Here is a 22,504-nt window from a genome sequence, read left to right as displayed (position 1 = left end):
CGAGAGGGGTATTCACTAATCAGTTGGTAAAAAAAAAAGTAGATAAGAACTACTTTAGGTGAAGGGAAAGAGAACACACAATACAGGAGAGGTCAGCACAGCTGGACTAAACCAAAAGCAAAGAAGTTTCCTGAATAAACTGAATGCTTCGAAGGCCAGTGTAGCAAGGGCAGGGGTTTGGGGACCATGGTTTCAGGGGACATCTAAGTCAATTGGCATAATAAAATCGATTAAGAAAACATTCTGCATCCCACTTTGAAGAGTGGCATCTGGGGTCTTAAATGCTAGCATGCAGCCATCTAAGATGCATCAATTGGTCTCAACCCACCTGGAGCAAAGGAGAATGAAGAACACCAAGGACACAAAGTAATTACGAGCCCAAGAGACAGAAAGTGCCACACGAACCAGAGACTACATCATCCTGAGACCAGAGGAACTAGATGGTGCCTGGCTACAATGGATGACTGCCCTGACAGGGAACACGACAGAGAACCCCTGAGGGAGCAGGAGAGCAGTGGGATGCAGACCCCAAATTCTCATAAAAAGACCAGACTTAATGATCTGACTGAGACTGGAAGGACCCTGGTGGTCATGGCCCCCAGACCTTCTGTTGCCCCAGGACAGGAACCATTCCCAAAGCCAACTCTTCAGACATGGATTGGACTGGACAATGGGTTGGAGAGGGATACTGGTGAGGAGTGAGCTTCCTGGATCAGGTGGACAGTTGAGACTATGTTGGCATCTCCTGCCTGGAGGGGAGATGAGAGGGTAGAGGGGGTTAGAAGCTGGCGAAATGGACAGGAAAAGGGAGAGTAGAGGGAGAGAGCGGGCTGTGAGCGGGCTGTCTCATTAGGGGGAGAGTAATCGGGAGTATGTAGCAAGGTGTATATAAGTTTTTATGTGAGAGACTGACTTGATTTGTAAACTTTCAATTAAAGCACAATAAAAATTATATATATATATATAAAGATTACAGCCTTAGAAACCCAGCGGGACAGTTCTACTCTGTCATATAGGGTCACAATGAGTCAGAAGTGACTGGATGGCAACAGGTTTTTTAATATGTGTTTGTAAATATTATTTTTCCTTCCTTTTTTTTTCAGTTTAGGTCATTTTGTCCTATGATTGTATATAGTTATGAGCACACCCTACTCTATGGAATCCACGTGTTATAGAAAAGGTTGAATGTAAATCTCTTTATAGGGATCAAATCATAAAACTAAGTGAGCTTAGGTTTACTAGCTACTGGACAACCTTTCTATCAATAAAAAAAAAAGAAGTCCAAGGCAATCAACAAGGATTTCTTCAGCAAATATTAGATACTCAGTGCTGGGTTCACACTCACAGAGATGACCTCCTAATTTATCTATTTTGTGTGGTTCGGATCTTTCTTTTGAAAGGAGGCACACCTGTGTTTGGTTTTATAACAGAAAAGAGATTGGCTGATGAGAACATGAGATTCTCTGAAAAGGTGCCCTTGAGACTGCCGTCAGGTATAACACTAGTCTCTTGGTGCACCATCATTACTGAGGTGAAATCAAGATGTTTATTTTTAAAACAAGAGGCACATCCCCTATCAGTATCACAGTACATTGCAGTGCTAAAAGTTCTTTTATGACATGATTCCTACTGCAGGGTGAATACTGGAATCGCAGGCAGTGATGCCATACCTCAGTTGGCTAAAGGCAGCCATTGTAGGGAGGACCATTGGCCAGTTTACCTGGCATGGCTTGCAGAGCAGTTTTCACCAACCACTGTAATTAGATTGACATTTTTACTCCAACTTTTTAATCTGAAAAGCTAATCAGCATTCAGTCTGGAACATATTCAATCCCATATATTTAGTAATATTTATTTTCTTACCTCATGCCAGGAACTCTAGGTTTGGATAACTGGCTTTTGAAAGAATAAAATTTGGAGTGACACTGACTCAAAGAATCCTGTTCCAGTTACTATGCACAAAAACCACCCCAAACTTAATGGCATAAAACAATCACCATTTTATTATGCTCATGGATTGTGTGGGTCAGAAATTTGGAAAGGACAGAGTGAGTAAGACTTCTCTCTGCTGGAAAGACTCAAAGGCTGATGGTTATTAGAGAGCTGGGGGTTAGAGTCCTCTGTAGACTTGTTCATTCACATGTTTGGTGCCTGGGCTGGGAGAACTCAAAGACTAGGACTGCTAACCAGGATGCCTATGCTTGGCCTTTCCATGTGGCTTGGCATTCTCACAGCATAGCTGCCTCAGAGTGGTAAATTTTTACACGGTGGCTCAGGACTCCAAGCACTAGTGTGCCAGTGAACAAGGCAGAAGCTTCATTACATTTTATGCCTTAGCTTGGAGGTTCACACAGTATTATTTCCACTGAATTCTTTTGGTTACAAGCAAGTCACAATCCTGCCCAGATTCAAAGGGAAGGGGCATAGACCCAATCTCTCAATAGGAGAAGTTTAAAAGTCTCGGCTAATGGTTGGTTTTTAACACAAGTCACGTTCGGTAATGTTATGCCTAGCAAATGTTTTTGAAGTGGAAAAGATTGCCAGTCATATGTCAGAACATAAGCAAGGCTATACTTTCAGATGGATCTCTCCTCTGAGTTCCAGACCCTCCCCCTCCATGTAATCACCTAACCCACACCTCCATTTGAATGTCTCAAGTGCACCTCAGTCACAACATGATCTTCCTTCAACCCAATGTGATACTCTTATTATCTTCTTTCTTATTGAATGGCACTATCATCTGGAAGCTATTTTTGAACACTACCCATTCCACAAACCTCCCACTTCTGCTCCATCTCTAAAGTTTATTGACTGCCCCTTCTACATATGTCTCAAGTTGACACCTTGCTCTCCACCTACATCACCAGCCCCTAGTCAAAACCACTATCATCTCTCACCTGGACCATTGCTGCAGCCTCCTCACTGGTCATCCTGGATCCACTTTTGTCTTCCTCCAGCTGGTCATCCACATTGCAACCTAAATGAGTTATCTCGACATGCTAATCTGATTACATCACGCAATCCCCATTAAAAGCCTACAATGGCTTCCTTGGTTCATAAAATAAAGCTCCAAACAGGAACCATGGTTTACTGGGCCCCAAGAGTTGAAGAGAATTTTCACGGCCATCCCTCTTCCCTAAGTCCAGGTGATATAAATCTCTAGGCCTTTGAATAAGCATCATTTAGCCATCATGTGGTCAGGGTAGTTTTTCAGTGAAAACCCACTGTGTTTGGGCTCATACTGAGTCCTAAGGACAGCTGGAGGACGCCATTATGTGCCTTGCATTGACTGAGGCTCACCACAACCTTTGGTTCCCACTGAGCAATTTCCTGTTCCAACAGAAGAGATACTCAGTCCAATCAAAGAATCTGGGTGAGAAATGTGAAGGAAAGAATTTTTCCCTATCACAGATTTTAGAAGTTCTTTTATTTCCTCCTGTATAGGGCATAAGAGAAAAATCAGAAATGTGGGCTCAGCCAAAAACATTCATTTTTAAGTACCATGTTCTTTAATTACATTGAAATCATTTGTGCCTAACAAATGATTCACTACAATGCAATTCGCATGACCTTTGGTCCAGTTTCACATCTAGACAAGAGTTATTCCAAATACAAGAAGGAGAAATTGAGGCAGGCAGAGTTACAATCAGTAAAATTGATGTATGATATAAAGTTAGATAACGAGTCTCAAATGAATTGAGGAGTACCATTGCGGTGCTTCATAAAGCAGACATGATTTAAGGATATTTTATCAAGGTGGGATATAGATATTGGATATATTGAAACTTTGACCAAATGATTAATTTTCTACGAGAATTTAATCAGTAAATAACAAAACAGGGCCAGCTCTAAGGTCTGTTGGTCAAAGCTACTGAAGGTGGCAGGTAGGTTAATTAGAAGAAGCGGAGAATCAATGCCTAAAATTCTTTCCTTACTGGAAGGATCTAACTAACTCTCTCTGTGAATACATTGAACTAAGCTGTGCCTACAAACTGTTCTTTATTTTCGCTTCAGTTCATCTGTGATGCAAGCTCATCTCCATTTTGCCCTCATATAAGAATCTTGCCATATTACCGTACCATTTTATTCTGAACCTGCTATAAAGGCAATTAGTCATTCATTTTAACACAAAAAAATTCAAATTGGTTACAGTTATGTTTTCTGAATCAAAACCACATCCTTTGATGTGGATAATTTAAGGTTCTATATATTTTTTTATATTTAAAAGGCACTGAATGAGTCATCATGCTAAATAAGAGGACCTTTAAACTAGCATTCATATCTCCTGCATATAAAAAATTAAAAGGATAATTTCTACCTATGATAGATTTATTGTTTGTGACAGAGAATTTTAAAGGATTGAATTAGCTGTAACTATGCTCAGAAGTTCAGAAGCAGAATCTGAAATACTGCTGAATGAACGAGGGAAGTATTTTCAAGCATCGGAAAACCCTCTTAAAATTCCCTTTTATTCATCATTCAACAAACATTAAGCACCCACTGTTTGCATGGCAGTGTACACATAATGATATTCCATTCTAGCTCTGGTAATTAACTGAATGAGATAATCTTTTCAGCTGTCCATTCACAGTATGTGGGGAAAGACTAAAAATTGAATGTGTCAGTCTGAAAAGAATTGTGAACAATGTATTTAGGGTTTTTTTTTTTTTGTTATTTTATGTGCTGCAAATAAGTTACTAGCTGACCGACCCTTTCTATCTCTTTAGGAGCCCAGGAATTTGAAAGAAATAATCTTATCTCATTCAGGGACTGAACTATATGCTTAATCACGAGTTTCTAAATGTTTATAGAGGTGAGAACAGCAATTTGCAAGATTCTACAGATATGGAAAGGAAACCAGCATGGTCAATTTAGGCAGAAAAGGGGAAATTCATTTTGAGAGGTTGTTTCCATTTGAGAAGTGATTTTTTACTTGATAACATAGAACAAGTTCAACATTTTAGATTTGGCCATTAGAGCTCATCTAGGCCACTGGTTTCCAACCTTTTGCATTAGAGTCACTGGGTTTTTTTTTTTTTTTTTTTTTAATGCAGATCCGATCCTCAGCTATCATCCCCAGAGATTTTGATTTAGTTGGTCTGGAAGAGGGTGGGTGGGGGGACAGGCATACATATATTTGTGAAAGTTCCTCTGCAGCCAAAGCTGAGACCCCTGAATCTAGTCCATCCTTGACATTTTTGACAGAAGGTCCCTGAGGCCCTGAAAGAATAAGATTGCCCAAGGTCAACATACCATATAGCATTTGGAGCCAAGCTAGAACCCAAATATGCAAATTCCCAGTCTGAATCCCTCTTGACTAAACTATCTGGCACCAATTCTACTTTACTCACACACTGGTTGAGATCTAAATACCTATTAGTAATAGGCAGGAAGTCCAAGACTGCGTGTATGACAAGAAAGTCCCTTCCTCGGCTGACCTATGCACTATCTTTCTTGCTGAGTACTGAATGAGTCTTTGAATGGTTAGAATGATACTGTAATGGTTAATATATGTTTATTCCACGTTTTGAAATACTTCACTTATTAGAAACATTTGTATTCATAAAATATGCTATTCACATTTTAGGGCAACCAAACCCACTGCCGTTGAGTGGATTCTGACTCATAGCGACCCTATAGGACAGAGTAGAACTGCCCCATAGAGTTTCCAAGGAGTGCCTGGTGGATATGAACTGCCAACTTCTTGGTTAGCGGCTGTAGCACTTAACCACTACGCCACCAGGCTTTCCATTTTAAGACAAAGAAAACAAATTTAATATTTGAATCTGAGTCCAGTTTAAGTCTTCATTTGGAGCTTGGGTAGCTGAGCATATGGAAGTCTCAGATGTCAGGGTGGGTGTTCTTTGCCATCTTCATTCTACGATAATGCCTTTATGTCTGCCTCTTCCACCAGCAACTGAAAGCTCCACGCAGATAGGGCTCTTGTCAAACTTCATCAACTGTCTCCCCAACCCCCAGCACAACGATTGTCGTAGAATAAGCACTCAGCAACTATTGAGTGAAAAACGCTTTACTACAGTTCATTATGAAATGAGACAGAGTGTCTTGAACCAATTTGGTGTAGGACCAACACCCAAGCCCATTGCTGTCAAGTTGATTCTGACGCACAGCGACCCTATAGGACAGAGTAGAACTGACCCCGTAGGATTTCAAAGGCTGTAATCTTTTTTTTTTATTGTACTTTAAGGAAAAGTTTACAAACCAAGTTAGTCTCTCATACAAAAACTTATATACACCTTGCTATTTTTTTTATATACTCCTACTTGCTCTCCCTCTAATGAGACAGTACAACCCTTCCCTCCACTCTATTTTCGTGTCTATTCAGCCAGCTTCTGACCCCCTCTGCCCTCTCATCTCTTCTCCGGACAAGAGCTGCCCACATGGTCTTATGTGTCTACTTGATCCAAGAAGCTCACTCTTCACCAGTATCATTTTCTATTCCATAGTCCAGTCCAATCCCTGTCTGAAGAGTTGGCTTTGGGAATGGTTCCTGTCTTGGGCTAACAGACAGTCTCAGGACCATGACCTCTGGGTTCCTTCCAGTCTCAGTCAGATCATTAAGTCTGGTCTTTTTACGAGAAATTTGAGGTCTGCATCCCACTGCTCTCCTACTTCCTCAGGGATTCTCTGTTGTGTTCCCTGTCAGGCACAGTCATCAGTTGTAGCCGGGCACCATCTAGTTCTTCTGGTCTCAGGCTGATGCAGTCTCTCGTTTATGTGCCCCTTTCTGTCTCTTGGGCTCATAATTACCTTGTGCCTTTGGTGTTCTTTATTCTCCTTTGCTCCAAGTGGGCTGAGACCAACTGATGCATCTTCCATGGCCGCTTGACAGTGTTTAAGACCCCAGATGCCAGTCACCAAAGTGGGATGCAGAATGTTTGCTTAATAGATGTTATTATGCCAATTGACTTAGATGTCCCCTTAAACCATGGTCCCCAAACCCCTGCCCCTGCTACGCTGGCCTTCAAAGCATTCAGGTTATTCAGGAAACTTCTTTGCTTTTGGTTTAGTCCAGTCGTGCTGACCTCTCTCCTGTATTGTGTGTTGTTTTTCCCTTCACCTAAAATAGTTCTCATCTACTATCTAACTAGTGAAAACCTCTCCCTCTCCCTCTCCCTCCCTACCCACTCTGGTAACCATTAAAGAATATTTTCTTCTCTGTTTCAACTATTTTTAGGTTCGTATAATAGTGGTCTCATACAATGTTTATCCTTTTGCAACTGACTAATATCACTCAGCATAGTGCCTTCCAGATTTCGCCATTGTTACGAAATATTTCACGGATTTGTCATTGTTCTTCATCCATGAGTAGTATTCCATTGTGTGAATATACCATAATTTATTTATCCATTCATCTGTTGATGGGCACCTTGGTTGCTTCCATCTTTTTGCTATTGTAAACAGTGCTGCAATAAACATGGGTGTGCATATATCTATTTGTGTGAAGGCTCTTATTTCTCTAGGATATATTTCAAGGAGTGGGATTGCTGGATCGTATGGTAGTTCTATTTCTGGCTTTTTAAGGAAGCACTAAATCGATTTCCAAAGTGGTCGTACCACTTATGTACGTCACTTGGTTTCTTGCAGTAGTGTCTCGTAATTTTCTTTGTATAGGTCTTTTACGTCTCTGGTTAGATTTATTCATAAGTGTTTTATCTTCTTGGGTGCTATTGTTAATGGTATTGACTTGGTGATTTCCTTGTCAAAGTTCTCTTTGTTGGTGTAGAGGAATCCAACTGATTTTTGTATGTTTATCTTGTATCCTGATACTCTGCTGAACTGTTCTATTAGTTTCAGTAGTATTCTTGAGGATTCTTTAGGGTTTTCTGTGTATAAGATCATGTCATCTCCAAATAGAGATACTTTTACTTCTTCTTTCCCTGTGTGGATGCCCTTTATTTCTTTATTTAGCCTAATTGCTCTGGCTAGGACCTCCAGCACAATGTTGAATAAGAGCGGTGATAAAGGGCATCCTTGTCTGGTTCGCATTCTCAAGGGAAATGCTTTCAGAGTCTCTCCATTTAAGATGATGTTGGCTGTTGGCTTTGTATAAATGCCCTTTATTATGCTGAGGAATTTTCCTTCTATTCCTATTTTGCTGAGAGTTTTTATCATGAATGGGTGTTGAACTTTGTCAAATGCCTTTTCTGCATCATTTAATAAAATCATGTGATTCTTGTCTTTTGTTTTATTTATGTGGTGGGTTACATCAATTGTTTTTCTAATGTTGAACCATCCCTGCATACCCAGTATGAATCCCACTTGTTTATGGTGAATTATTTTTTTGATATGTTGTTGAATTCTATTGGCTAGAATTTTGTTGAGGATTTTTGCATCTAAGTTCATGAGGGATATAGGTCTGTAATTTTCTTTTTTTGTGGCGTCTTTACCTGGTTTTGGTATCAGGGATATGCTGGCTTCATAGAATGAGTCTGGGAGTATTCCATCCTTTTCTATGCTCTGAAATGCCTTTAGTAGTAGTGGTGTTAACTCTTCTCTGCAAGTTCAGTAGAACTCTGCAATGAAGCCATCTGGCCAGGGCTTTTTTTTTTGGTTGGGAGTTTTTTGATTACCTTTTCAATCTCTTCTTTTGTTATGGGTTTATTTAGTTGTTCTACATCTGTTTGTGTTAGTTTAGGTATGTAGTGTGTTTCTAGTGTAAATCTTTATGGAAGCAGACTGCTACATTTTTCTTTTGTGGAGCAGCAGGTGGGTTCGAACCACCGAACTCTTGGTTAGCAGCCAAGTGCTTAACTAGTGCACTACCAAAAAAAAAAAAAAAACTGTTGCCATCGAGTCGATTCCGACTCATAAGCAACCCTGTAAGACAGAGCGGAACTGCTCCATAGAGTTTCCAGGGAGCAACTGGTGGATTCAAACTGCCGACCTTTTGGTTAGCAGTCATAGCTCACCGTAGCTCTTAACCCTGCACCACCAGGGTTTCACTGCAGTACCAGGGCTCCTTATATAAATAAAAGTAGTGGAGAAATGGCTTTATAACATAGTAGATCTACAGTTACTTTATTATAAGAGCTTTGGCCTGATTTTCATGATATAAACAGGTTGATTGAAGATCATAATTAATGTGTTTTATTGGTAGCACTAGGTAGATTCATCAGAACTATTAATGCATCAAGTAAATGAGTCCTCTGTTTTCTAGCCTGACTTTCCTAGAGATCAGATCTACACAGTAAAGAGTGGCATGAAGTATTCACACTCGCTATCTCTCCAGCTCAAGTTCTTCCAAGTAATTGCAAGGTTGCAATGCAATGTTTAGCCACATTTAGTGCTGGCCGCATGGGAGGCACTGTATTATAGTGGGCAGTAGTAATAAACCAAATGCCCCAAGGTTGCTGTTGGACTCTCGTCTTCATTTTCAGGATGCCTGTACCTCCCATACAGGGCAGTGGCACCTGGGTACTAATCTAGCTAAGTGAGACGTATCCAAGCCAATATTTCCTCCTTTCCAGGTTCTGTGTCTACCCTTCAGAGCACATACGCTATAATCTACTGTAACTCTTCTGAAGTCTTTGCACTTTTCTTTAGACCATATGCTCTCTCACTCTCCATTTTGCACATGATAAATCGTAATTAACTGAAATGGCTCTTCTCACCTTCTTCGCCTACCTGAGATCTCCTGTTGAATTTACAAAACTATTTCAATACACAAGATACAACTTGTTTTTCCCATACCATTTGGGTTACAGTTGGGCTTTCACTCGTATTATCTTAAAAGTCCTTTGTTCAGTATACCTTTTGTGTATAGCCGAAGGCACTACTGACAAACAATAAACACTGGTGAAATAAAATTAATACCAAGTTTTCTTCGCTTTTGGGAAACATAACTATTACTAATTATCTGGCAAGAAAAGACAAAAGTGCCTCTGGTGACTCAAAGGGTCTGCGGAGTATTAAGGAAGGCAGCAATCTAGTCGTAGAAGAACGTGATTTAATTGATGGCTACTTAGAATTAAATTTTTATAAAGCCAGTCATTTCAATCCCACCTTCTCAATCCCACTATTTTGACCTCTTCTTTTGACCCAACCACACACCCAGATCCCATACATTTGCTTCTGCTAAGGTTATTTGCTCTTTATCCCAAGGAATAAATACAATTTGTCAGTCTTTGTATCTGATTCTTGTAGGAATAATCAACACAAAATACCACTGACATCAGCTAAAACCATACATGCTTAATTATGTTAGTGACAAAAAAAAAACTAGCCAAAAAAGTCAATGTTAAAAACTAGCACTAGAAAAATTAGCTATGGTAGAATATTCAACACCAAATAATGAATATCTAATCTCTACTGTATCACTGAGATGAACTAGAGGGCTACAGGGGGAAACAGGTGTGCACCTGAGGGGCTAACCTTAGATCTTAGATCTACACTTGGACATTTTTAAAGCCAATGTTAATAGAAGGAACTGGGCTGTGTGTGAATGGGCCACATTATTAGAAGTGTCTCAGTCAGGGTCAGGCATACAGCAGGGGCTCAGTAGATGTTTTATGAATAAACGAATGAGTGAGTGAATGAACAAATGATCATCTTTTGAGAACTGGCTTCAAAATAGTCTATTCGAATCTGTGGATTAATAAACTCGATTATGGGAAAGTCAGTGCCGAATACAGTTTAGGTGTTTTTTGTTTGTTGGTTAATTAAAATGACCACAGAGTCATCATTCTTATCCTTAATTTCTCAGCCTGAAAAATTAATGAACCTTTGAATAATTGAGTTGTATTTGGAGAAAACACCCCATTCCCAAAGGCTCCCGCACCACCAGTTAACTATGATTTAGACTTTTACTTCTGAAGTATTCTCAGTATCTTCCATCTGCCTTGCCTGACAATCAGTCTGTGCTTCCTCTGTCTTTATTCCCCCAGGAGGAAGATGTTACTCGGGAAAGCCGCTTTAATTTCAGTGGTTATGGGATGGGTCACTGCCTCCAGGTGAAAGATGGGGCTGCTGTCAAGGCCACACCTGCCAACCCGCTGCCACCACCCCCTAAAGATGCAGATGCCATCAAGAAGAAGTTCGTGGACCGGGCAAAAAGGATTGACACAATATCTCGAGCTGCCTTCCCACTGGCCTTCCTCATTTTCAACATCTTTTACTGGATCACATATAAGATCATTCGGCATGAGGATGTCCACAAGAAATAGGTGTGCCCTACAGATCCGGGGACCTTCTTGCCTAAGTGTTGTGCTTGTAAATACACAGTGAAATTGTCTTTATATCACCATGACAGAGGAGAAGGTGGGGGGGGGAGGGAGTATCATGTGGGCGGGTTTCCTGGCACCTACATGAAGAAAGAGCTTATCCAGGCCATGAAGAAAAAAGTGTTTGCACAAAATTAAGGTGTTACAGAATCTCGGGAGCATAATTCTCTTCCATAGTCTTTAACATTGTTCTTTCAGATGATGCATCGATCAGACATGATATGCAGGGTCAAGTTCTCGAGGGCTATTTGTCTTTTGATTTGGTTTGGTTTTGACGAATTCTGGTACTGAATAGTTAGTTTAAAAAATGCACACACACAAAACAAAAGTGCTTACCATCTGACCATAGCGACTAGCCTATAGTGAGTCGAGGACCAAACTTTTTCAGGAAAATGCTGCCTTGTTTTTAAAACAAGTCTCCTAAGCTACATTCTTTATAATGTCTGTAATTAGTGTTTCACCCAAGAAATCCTTTTCTGGATCATAAATTATTTCTACTTTCCAGTAAACAATAGCAACAACACATAACACCAATGACAAAGAACAGATTTCTACTGTCCATGCAGGTGTGCATTTTAATCCTTCCTTTCCTCGAAGTAATTTTGGGATTGAAATTGTGTACTGTGTAATTGATTTCATAGTATACCCTCTTAAAAATATATGCCCATTTTATTTTAGAGCCAAGTTAGTGCGATATTTTTTGTTTTGGCTATATTTATGTGTGGCTTTAAGTGTCTAAGTGTGACTTAGCCATTGCATCTTCTCGGCCACAGTATTTATGCAGATGGTGTGTCCTGAATGATGTAGCTCAGATTAGCTTGAATTTCCCATTTCTGCTCTCGTTGTAGGTGTAACCACTAGTCCTAATGTCAACTGACCCCTGATTTCTACTGTTAATCCAAGTGACTATTGTTTTAAATACCCTTGACTAACTTTAAGAATTTTAAAATTGTACTGTGATTTTCATAGCCCGTTGCCTTTTTGGTACCAGAGCTACGTGGTTCGAATCCTGGCTACGTGTTTTAAGTAAGATAAAAAAAAAAAGAAGTATTTTTGCTTACTCAGATAAAAGACAACCTGTGAAATTATAATGAAAAAATTAAATTTTACATGTGCTGTAAAAGGGGTTATTTAAAAAAGTATTTGTTCAATTTCAATAAAGCTAAGTGTGCCACAGAACGTCTTTATAGAGTGTTTCCATTTTTGCACTAAACTGTAAATAATTTAGATGACAATGACAACCTGGATTTTGGTATCTGGTCTTCCTCATAAACTTGAAGCATTTATATAGAATCAAATTATTAATGATTATAATATGCCTATAAAGAAAGGAAGACACTTCGGCCTCATTGTAGAAACAGGGAAACAGAGGCACAGAAGCATTGTAGTGATTGTGAGTAGAATCTAATACTGGATACTTCATATGAGACATGGAAGGCTTCCAAGAGCACTGAGGAATCATAAAATCTCAAGGTGAAAAGAAACTTAAAAGACCAACCTATCCATCTCCCATCCTGATCTTGTCTGGAATAGCATTCCAAGATGAAAAAATGTCTCTGCAAACTCCAGTGACGTAGAGGTAGCCCTTGTATATTTTCTTTAACCAAAGATATCCATCATAATATTCTCAGGAAGATGTAGATTCATAAGCCAATGTTTATGGCCATTTAAACCTATTCAAGGAGTTCTGGTGGCGTAAAGGTTAAGCGCTGGGCTGCTAACTGAGAAGTCAGCAGTTTGAACCCACTCAGCGGCTCTGCAGGAGAAAGCCCTGTTGATCTGCTCCCATAAAGGTTACAGCCTAGGAAACCCTACGGGGCAGTTCTACTCTGTCACATAGGGTTGGTATCAGTCAGAATCGACTCCACAGCACATAACAATAACAACAAACCTACTCAAATAATGAATCATTTCCAAGGAGAGGTATATTGCAGAGTGGCCGGGAGCAGGAATTTGGGAAACAGACTAGCTCTGGTGCCTATTAACCGTATGATCTGGAATAAGTTACCTGACTTTTCCTGCTTCCTAGAGCTTCAAGAGGACTGGCAGAAAAATGAAGCCCTGGTGGTGCAGTGGCTAAGAGCTTCAGCTGCTAACCAAAAGGCTAGCAGTTTGAATCCACCAGCTGCTCCTTGGAAACCCTATGGGGCAGTTCTACTCTGTCCTATAGGGTTGCTATGAGTTGGAATCGACTCAAAGGTAACGGGTTTGTTTTTGGCAGAAAAAATGCAGGTAAAGCCATTAGCATGATGTCTAACACGTAGTAAAGTCTCAATAAGTAATGTAGTTGTTGTTGTGCACCACTGAGTCAATTCCAACTCATAGTGTGACCCTACAGGACACAGTAGAACTGCCCCATAGGGTTTCAATGCTATAATCTTTACCGGAGCACATCACAGACCTTTTCTCCTGCGGTGGGTTCAAAATGCTGACCTTTTGGTTAGTAACCAAATGCTTAACCATTGTGGACCAGGGCTCTTTCCAATAACTAATAGATAATAATAAAATAATAGTAAGTATGAAATAGCATTGGTTTTCCACTGGGCGTGAAGCTTCACAATGTCTAGCCTTGGCCAGTTTAATGCCATGTGTTTTCCATCGTTCCTAAAACACTATTTCTGTCTTGTTGTTCATTGGTTTCCAAACAAATGAGGGAAAGTCTTCCCCAATTGCTTCTTGATTCTCTTCCTCCCACTGTAAAACAGTAAAACTGAGACTGAAGTGCCGCCCAAAGATGGCCTGACCCTACAGGTGTCCTAGGAAAAACCCTGATGCATAGCAGGGGTACCTTGGGAGGAGAAATCCTAATCTAAGTTATCACGTTTAATCAATGTGTGTACATATAATTTTCTGGAGGGTGTCATTCCCACATGAGAAAATTGTAAAGAGATTTACCTCCAAAAATATGTCAGTCACTCAAGTATTCTGGATGGCAAGAAGGCTTCATGACTTTTCTTTGATTTTAGTCCAACTCTGCCCTCATTTAGTAGAAAAACCTCTTAAATACACTGACTTGGGATATGTAAATTAGATAAAAATCTCAGGAAAAAGATTCTGAACACCACATACTCTGGTGAAACAGATAATTCCCCTATAATGTTATTGGAGATTTTATTTAGGACATCGTTCTTTCAAGACAGTATACAAAGGAAAATAGTTCAAGAGTAAAATCATGGCTCTGAGGAAGAGACCTTATTATCTGTTTTCATTAGACTGGAAGCTTCTTGGAGAAAGTGGCTGTGTTTTTTTATGGGTTCTCCACAACGCCTGCCAAAGCTCAGCTGCCCAGTGAATATTATTACCATCTCTAGAGGTTTTTTAGGTTAGGCAAAAGTTGGTAAGGAACATATGCTTGCCAGCTGACAAAGTCAGGTAAGTTTTTCCCAACCCAGAAATGCCATCAGGTACCCAACTACTGCCACTGTTTTCAGACAAACTGGGGGACTTGTCTTTAAAAAAAATGTTTTTCAATTCCTACCACTTGGTTTTAAGAACACATCAGTAACTTAAGGTTTAAAACTCTTTATGGTATTCTCAAACACCGTGGTCCTAAACAGGTTATGAGAAACAGACTGGTTGTAGTTTGTTTTTTTTTGTAATCCTCCCCAACAGTGTTAGCATTAAGCTCCTCTTCTATGCCACTGAACAGAGCTGCCAAATTCTGAAAGCAACATTTCCAATACAGATTAAATGAATATCATTTTACATTTCGCTTACTCTGTTAATATCAAATAAGAAGGTTAACCAAAACAGCACAAACACAGCACAAAATGTCATATCATAGGAGTCACAGCTTTGGGGAAAAAAAATCCATTCAGAATAATTTTTAGGATTTTTGCATTTCCTACTTTAAGCCCAAAGCCAATTTGTGGGATGAATTTAAGTCATATGTCTGCCAGAGAGACTTTCATAAATATTTCAACCTCTGCTTTCAACTTTTTCTTAGTTTCACCAATTTGGGTTTCCGTGTTTTAAGCATAATCTGAATGATTCAAGAAATACGTATTCTTTATAGATATATCACAAAGTAGAAAAACTAAAGATGACACCACAACCTCACATTCATATAGTGCTTTCAACATGTCAGTGTTTTAATGCCTACCACAGCATTTGATTCTAACAACAATTGTCCAAGGTGGCCAGAACACGAAGAGCTGACATCCATCCTTTCATCCACAGACACACAGAAGCTCCGTGAGTTAAGTGCCTAACCCAAGATCACCAGTTATACTAGAAGCTGAACAAGCAGCACGGTTTGTTTCCTAACCCCTTTCATTATATCCACGTATCTAAGAAAACAAAAGCCTGGAAAGTATAAAACCCACCCTCTGGGATAACAAAAGAAATCGGTAAAGGTGCGCACACAATAGAATATTTCTGTTGAAAATAGCTAAGAAAAATATCTTATCCAGAATATCTTCGAAGAGAGTCAATATCTTGTATAATTGAACGGCTAGAAAGATACTGGGGGTGAAAAAACACCAAGGGAATTCCCTATTTACTTCCATTTTTGAAGGAGGGAAAACTACCTTTGCTTTGTCACACACGCCCCCACCTACGAAAAGATGCGATATTCCTTCTCCGGTGCAAATGCACTGTAAAAATAACACAGAATGTATTTCCCCAAGCTCAGGGCAGTGTGTATTAGATGTGTTTAGACTACAAGCCAGCATTTGAAAGTACATTATCACTTTGGAACAAATGATTCCTAAAAAAGTAAGTGAATGTGTCTTCAGAGAGGAGAGTGAGGCTCCAAGGTGCTCTCCGTGAAGCCTGCACCACCCTCAACTTCTTAGGCTGCGGCCTGAGGCTGCTCACGGGCTGCACAGCTTGCTTGGTTCTTACGCTGACTGAAGCCTCATCAGAGGCTTCAGGGCCTCAAGAAAGATGGAACCAAAGGGCAAGGAGGCCCTCTCTGTGCCAGGATCAGGACTAACCAAGACATCATGCAATTTCAGGGCTAATCATTTCTTTGAGCCCCAGTGGTGCAGTGGTTAAGAGCTATGGCTATTAACCAAAAGGTCAACAGTTCAAATTCACCAGGTGCTCCTTGGAAACCCTATGGGGCAGTTCTACTCTGTCCTACAGGGTCGCTATGAGATTTCGGAGAGATTTTGGGGAGGAGTAGGGAAGAAGGGAGAAGAGATAAAAGGAAGATAAACCAAAACCCAAACCCATTGCAGTTGAGTTGATTCTGACTCATAGCAACCCTATATGTTACAGAGTAGAACTGCTCCATAGGGTTTTCTTGTTGTAATCTTTATGGAAGCAGATCGTCAGGCCTTTCTTCACAGCGCTGCTGGGTGGGTTCAAACCATCAATTTTTAGGTTAGTAGTCGATGGCAAACCACTCGTGCCACCGAGGGACCTAAAAGGAAGATATCTGCCAGAAAGTTTCTTTTAAGACATATATCATATATATATATATCATATATCATATGACTTTGCTGGCTGCCCGTCTTACTCTAAGAAAAAGCCAGTGACCCCACTGTGGTCACATGATCTGACCTCCCCTTCCACTACACTCTCTCATCCCTGCTACCTTCAGGCATACTGGCCACCTTTAAAAAACAAAGGCCCGTTGTCATGAGTGGACTGCGACTCATAATGACCGTATAGATTACAAATACTGTGAAAAATATAAGGCAGAATGAGAAATAGAGTGTAATGATGGGGAGGTACTCGTTTATATAGGGTGGTTGTTGAAGGCTTCTCTGATAAAACATTTATTTGAGCAGAGGCCTGAATAAAATGAGTAAGCCCTGTATGTATGTAGAGCAGGGGTCAAGCAATGTTCTGCCTATGGGCCAAATTTAACCTGCCACCAGCCTTTGAAATAAAGTTTTATTGGAATACAGCCATGCTTGTTTGTTTCTGTATTATCTATGGCTGCTTTCCGAGTACAGTTGCAGAGCTGAGTACTTGCAGCAGAGACCATATGGCTCACAAAGTCTAAAACATTTACACACATATACACAGATACACACTCATACGTTTGAAGGGAAGCTCCATGTAAGAAAGTAGAAACTTTGGTTTATCGGCCTGGATCTATGCCTGGCACTTAGTAGGTATTCAATCAATATAGTGTTTGTTCAATAAAAAATTCAAAAGTTAATATTTATTAGGGAGTTAACTGAGCACATGGGAGACTCAGAGATAGAACTAAGGAACCTATTATTACCCAGTTTGATGAAAATGCTGTCAAAACTTAATCAGGTTCCATGTCTTTAACAATAAAGAAATTGTACTAGAATTGCATTTTCCAAAGTGTGTTCTGAAAAAATCTAATTCTACAGAAGGTTGAAATGCATTACTTCTTTATGAGGGGATTCTATGGTCAAAAATATTTGAAAAAATTCTATTGTAGGACATAGCCCACGGTATGCTATTATGCAATGTGATTCTCCAAGAGGGGAAAGGCAGAATGAAAATATGCTCAAATTCTCTTGACTGGGATACTTTTTCTTCTCCAGGAGCATCTTGAAGGGCTTAAGTCCTTTGAAACACGATTCTTTTCGGAAACATGCGATATCGTCTAAGGAAATCATTAAATGTCTCCTAACTCTGATTCTGTGACCTCTATGTCCCCTATTCCAGGAGGAGAATATTTGGAAATGGTAAAGGTCAGGCTTTTCTGCACCTTACCCATTATGAATTATTTTCCAGCTGCTTTTTCACTGAATCCCCCAAAGACACTGTAAACAGGTGGAAAGACTGGGAAGAAAAATGGCTTCATGAGCATTTTTATAAAATTTGCTGTTAACTCTCTTAATGGTCCATGGAAGCCCTGGTGGCACAGTGATTAAAAGCTCAGCTGCTAACGAAAAGGTTGGCAGTTCAAATCCACCAGCCGCTCCTTGGGAACTCTATGGGGCAGTTCTACTCTGTCCTATTGGGTCGCTATGAGTCGGAACCGACTCGACAGCAGCTAACAGCGACAACAACGATGGTCCATGGTCTCCGAGGTTGGTTACTGATAGGAAAAGATGAAGACTCTGAGTTAAGATGGAGCATTTGGTTGTTTTTCTATTTGTTTTTTGCAATTGCAAATTCCTCTTTTTGGATGGAGTATCAATTTTGGGAGCTGTACTAAAACTGTGAGTGAAGAGTTTCCCTTCTTTGTTCAGACGTTTCTTCTTCTATGAAGCCTGCCCTCTACCAAATCATGACAGTTTCGCTATGGCATTAATCGTGAGTCTGAATGGGATCTTCAAATGTCATCGATTCCATACACTCTTCCAATGCCTAGTACTTTATTCTTAAAGGCCTGCTAGATAGAACTTTTACTCAGGCTCCTAAGCATCCAGCGATCTGCTCGAGGACTCCAGTCTATGTATACTCTAAACTCTGTGCTTCAAAGTAAGTCAAACCCTAGTTTACTATTTCACTTGAGAAGGGAGACTGAGGCTTCTTTATATCCCCATGTTTAGCATAGTACCGTAGATATGGTATATGCTTGGGAAAAGTACTATTTAAAGGAAAATTGGGTTCCAATACAAGCGCCTCCAAGGATATTAAAGGAGTTTCTCTCCTTTAAATTATTCTACCCCCACGTGATTATTTGCCAGTTCTTCTGGAACGCAGCTGGCATGGTTGTAAAGGTATGGTTTGTGGAATCAGATTGGAGTTTAAATTTCCCCTGTCTCTTATTTGCAAGTGTCGTTGGGCAATAGTTTAATGGCTCAGGACTGAGTTTCTTACAAAATAATACTTAGTTCATACAATTTGAAGTGAGGATTAAATTATTAGTGCCTGCCACCTAATGGGTACTGAATAAATATTAGTTCTCACCTCTCCCCAGACCCACCTTTAATTAGTAATGTTTTCTTTCACGAGAGATGTCATTCAGAGCCTAGACTCCTATGTGTCTATTCCTCTGTGGTCTACTGTAACTATTGTAATTTTAAAATCATCATCTAACAGCAAAAAGGCTGGTTGAAAGTGAAATGACCATATCTGGAGGCAGTTTGAACAAACTTCTTTGGTAAAAGGGGACAACAGGGTTTTTATTATTTCACTCTGACCTAATGGAAAAAGGAAAACATTTTCTTAATTTAAATACTGAAAAGGTTTAAGTTGGCATAACCAGGGACAGTGGGAAGAAGTTATTAGGAAGACTTTTGCTCTTATCTAATGCTGGGGTAGCACCGGTACAGTTTACAAACTGCTTTCCCATAAACCCTGCCAAATCATCCTGTGAGCACATGAATGGTGGCTTTGGGGGAGTTTCTCCCGTAGCCTCAGTTTCCTCCCCCGTAAAATGGAGAAGAATAACAGTTTCTCAGAGGAGGGCCTGACATGGAGTAATCCTTCAGTGAATGACAACCAACATCATCATCACCATCATCATTTTATAGATAAGGAAACTAAAACACAGCACAGTTAAGGGGGTGGTCCAACATCACAGGGGGGTGTCCAGCCATCAGGTACTAGCTGTGTGACTGTAGGCAATGTCTGTAAAACGGGGATGATGACCTTTTGCCCAGCTACCCACCTTTTAAGGCTGTCGTGAGAATTAAATGAAACCATGAATGTCAAAGTTATCTGAAAACGATTTCATGGATGAGGAAACTGGGGCACAGAGAGGTTAAGTAATTTGCCAAGGGCAAACAGCTCATAAATGTCACAGCCAAGGTTAAGATGTGGGCGGTATGTCTGCAGAATCCACATTCTTAGTCACCACATTATATTGCATCTTCAGTAACAGAAATGATCATGATGGAATAAATGCTATTACCTTCCCCCAACCATCAGTAATACTCTAAAAAGACTTCTATATGGCATCTTGCGTATTTCCTTATTGTAGCTATTATTATATCATTTTCTGTCCATATCCATTTTAAATTATTCATTTTCTTATCCATTTCCCCCACCAGCCTATGAGATCTTCAAGGGCACTATGTCTGATTTTTTACAGCCTTCCTGGCACCTAGTACAATATACGGTACATACATATTCAGCCAGATACAGCTGAGTGGTTCAGCATGCAGGCACCAGAGGGAGACTGCCTGGGATCAAATCTTGGTTCTGCCACATACTAGCTGTGAGCCTTTGGCCAGGGTTCCAAACAAACTCTCTATGTCTTGAACTCCTAATGTGTAAAATTGTACCTATTTCACAGTGTTACTATGATATTTAAATTAGTTAATTCATGTCAAGTGCTTAAAACAGTAACTGGCACATAATAAGTATTCAACAGATATTATTAGCATTATTTTTAAACAAAAATTAACACTTTTAAATAAAATTATGAAAGAAAAGAGTGTCAGAAAGCACTGAAAACAGTTTACGTTCAAGCTGTGAACATTATAAAATCTTTTAGAGCATCAGTGAAAATTCAACTTATTAGAGAGAAAGGCTATGGGCTATGGGAGCAAAGGGGAGACGAGGAAAAGGCTTGCCTTCCCTTCCCCCTCAGGGAGAAATTTTAAACAGAGAGATGGAGAAGCAGCATTATTTACCAGAGACCATACTAGGAAAATGGAATTGCTTTTCTGAACGAAAGTAGAAGATTAATACCTGGAAGGTTGAAAATGTAATTATGGTATTGATCTCAGGAAAGCCTCTAATAGATCTTTTTTTTTTTTTTTCCATTTTTGCTCTCCAGTATCACTGAAATGGGCTTACATGTCAGGGTCTCCAAACTGCAAAGGATCTGAACATCACAGGTGAAGGCAGGCACACAGGTGCTCTCAGCAGGTCCTTGGCAGCTCTCTTCATGGTGACAGCCGATGTGCGGGAACTGGTGCCCTCTTATCCTGGTATTTTCTCAGTGGCTTTGGGGACTAATTGAATAAGCTGTTAATGAAGTTCAGGGCAACACTAACTTGTAAATCAACCTGCTGCGAAGGCACTGCATCCTAGCTCCATTCGGCCTATGGGTTGGCTGCAGGGGAAACCCCAAACCTCTGGATTTAATATGAATTCAAGCCGATTTTTACATCTTTCCTCTTCAGTCCCACTGAGATGACTTTCTTTTTTTTTTATTGCAACTATACCAGCTTCCTTCCATTCCAATCAGTTGAGAATCCGGCAACATCAGTCACCTTTCAGACTTGGTTGGACAAACACACAACCCAACCGTGTTTCGCTGGGAGGCTCTGGTTGCCCCACACCCAATGAAAGCCTTGAGACTGGGGCCTGAGGACTCTGGATTTTAAGAGTCAGCCTTAGCAACCACTCATTGTGAATATTTTAGGTGCCTTCGGGGTTCAGGGGGGAAATTGGGGATATATCAGAGGCCTTCTGGGGATCTCTGATTCTGTGATCATATTTTTACTAAATCATCCAGTCAAAACTATCATCATCTCACATTCTTCTTCATAGAGAAACTATCGCCACCTGGAGATTGTTTCAAATGGTTGGATCTTATTATTCTAGAATGGGGATGAGAAATGAGGCTGCAGAGCAAAAGAAGGGATGAAGACATGAATGCCTGGTTAGGGATCTTGGAATTTATTCTGTAAGTAATGGGATGCCATAACAAGGCTTTAAGCAGGGCAGGGGTAAGTCAGATGTTGCATTTCAGAACTTAATTCTGGCTACAGCGTATAGAGGAGATCAGAGGGAAATTAAAGAGGGTGCGTAGTGAAGAATTAACCTTACCCAAAGGGAAGTCTGGTCTTTCCCTTGGCTACTGGGAGATGATCTCTAGGCCCTTGGAATGTCTTGGCTGATACGAGTGTCTTTGTTGGCCACTGAATAGTCTAACAATGTGACTTATGATGGGGGCTTTGGGCCACATGGCATGCGTTTTGCCCCTGGAAGGGCTGGAGACAAAGGTCAGCACTGCGGGCAGTTTTGATGGACCCCTCTCCCCCTGCAAAAAACAAAACAAAGCTCTGAGCACCAAGGCTCAGGTGAGCTTCCCTGGCTGGCAGTACTCTGTGTGTATTGTCACACGGCGATACTGTGAGAGTAAGCCTGTCCGGACTCCACAGGGAGAGGACAGCGGCAACTCCATATCTGGAATTTCTCTTAGCCTCTGCCCCGTGTGCTTCTGCCCTTGGCTGATTTTGATCTGTATCCTTTCCCTGTACTAAACTGTAACCACGAGTATAGCAGCTTTCAGTGAGTTCTTTGAGTATTTCTAGTGAATTATCAAATCTGGGAGTGGTTTGGGGAAACCCCTGAACCTGCAATTGATATCAGAAGTGAGGGTGGTCTTGTGTGGACACTGTCCCCTCTAACTATATAGTTGGCTAACTCTCACAAGGGGGGTCTCTAAAGTTTTGAAATTAAATATCCCCGTTGAAACATGA

The 22,504-nt window shown here is 40.4% G+C and overlaps 2 protein-coding genes across 3 annotated transcripts in view; one reads left to right on the top strand and one right to left on the bottom strand.

Annotated features, from left to right (window-relative positions):
* The window catches only part of GLRA2 (glycine receptor alpha 2), a 204,100-nt gene extending 192,914 nt beyond the window's left edge, over positions 1 to 11,186 (top strand). For both annotated transcript variants that reach the window (XM_049871800.1, XM_049871798.1), the window contains exon 9: positions 10,908 to 11,186. In XM_049871800.1, coding sequence (XP_049727757.1) covers positions 10,908 to 11,186 — 279 coding nt within the window. The remainder of the gene's footprint in view (positions 1 to 10,907) is intronic.
* The window catches only part of FANCB (FA complementation group B), a 288,694-nt gene that overhangs the window by 127,045 nt on the left and 139,145 nt on the right, over positions 1 to 22,504 (bottom strand). The gene's annotated exons all lie outside the window — the stretch shown is intronic.

This window comes from Elephas maximus, chromosome X (assembly GCF_024166365.1).
Source record: "Elephas maximus indicus isolate mEleMax1 chromosome X, mEleMax1 primary haplotype, whole genome shotgun sequence".
NCBI lineage: Eukaryota > Metazoa > Chordata > Mammalia > Proboscidea > Elephantidae > Elephas > Elephas maximus.
The sequence above is the reverse complement of the archived record's forward strand: the minus strand, read 5'-3'. Positions and strand labels throughout refer to the sequence as shown.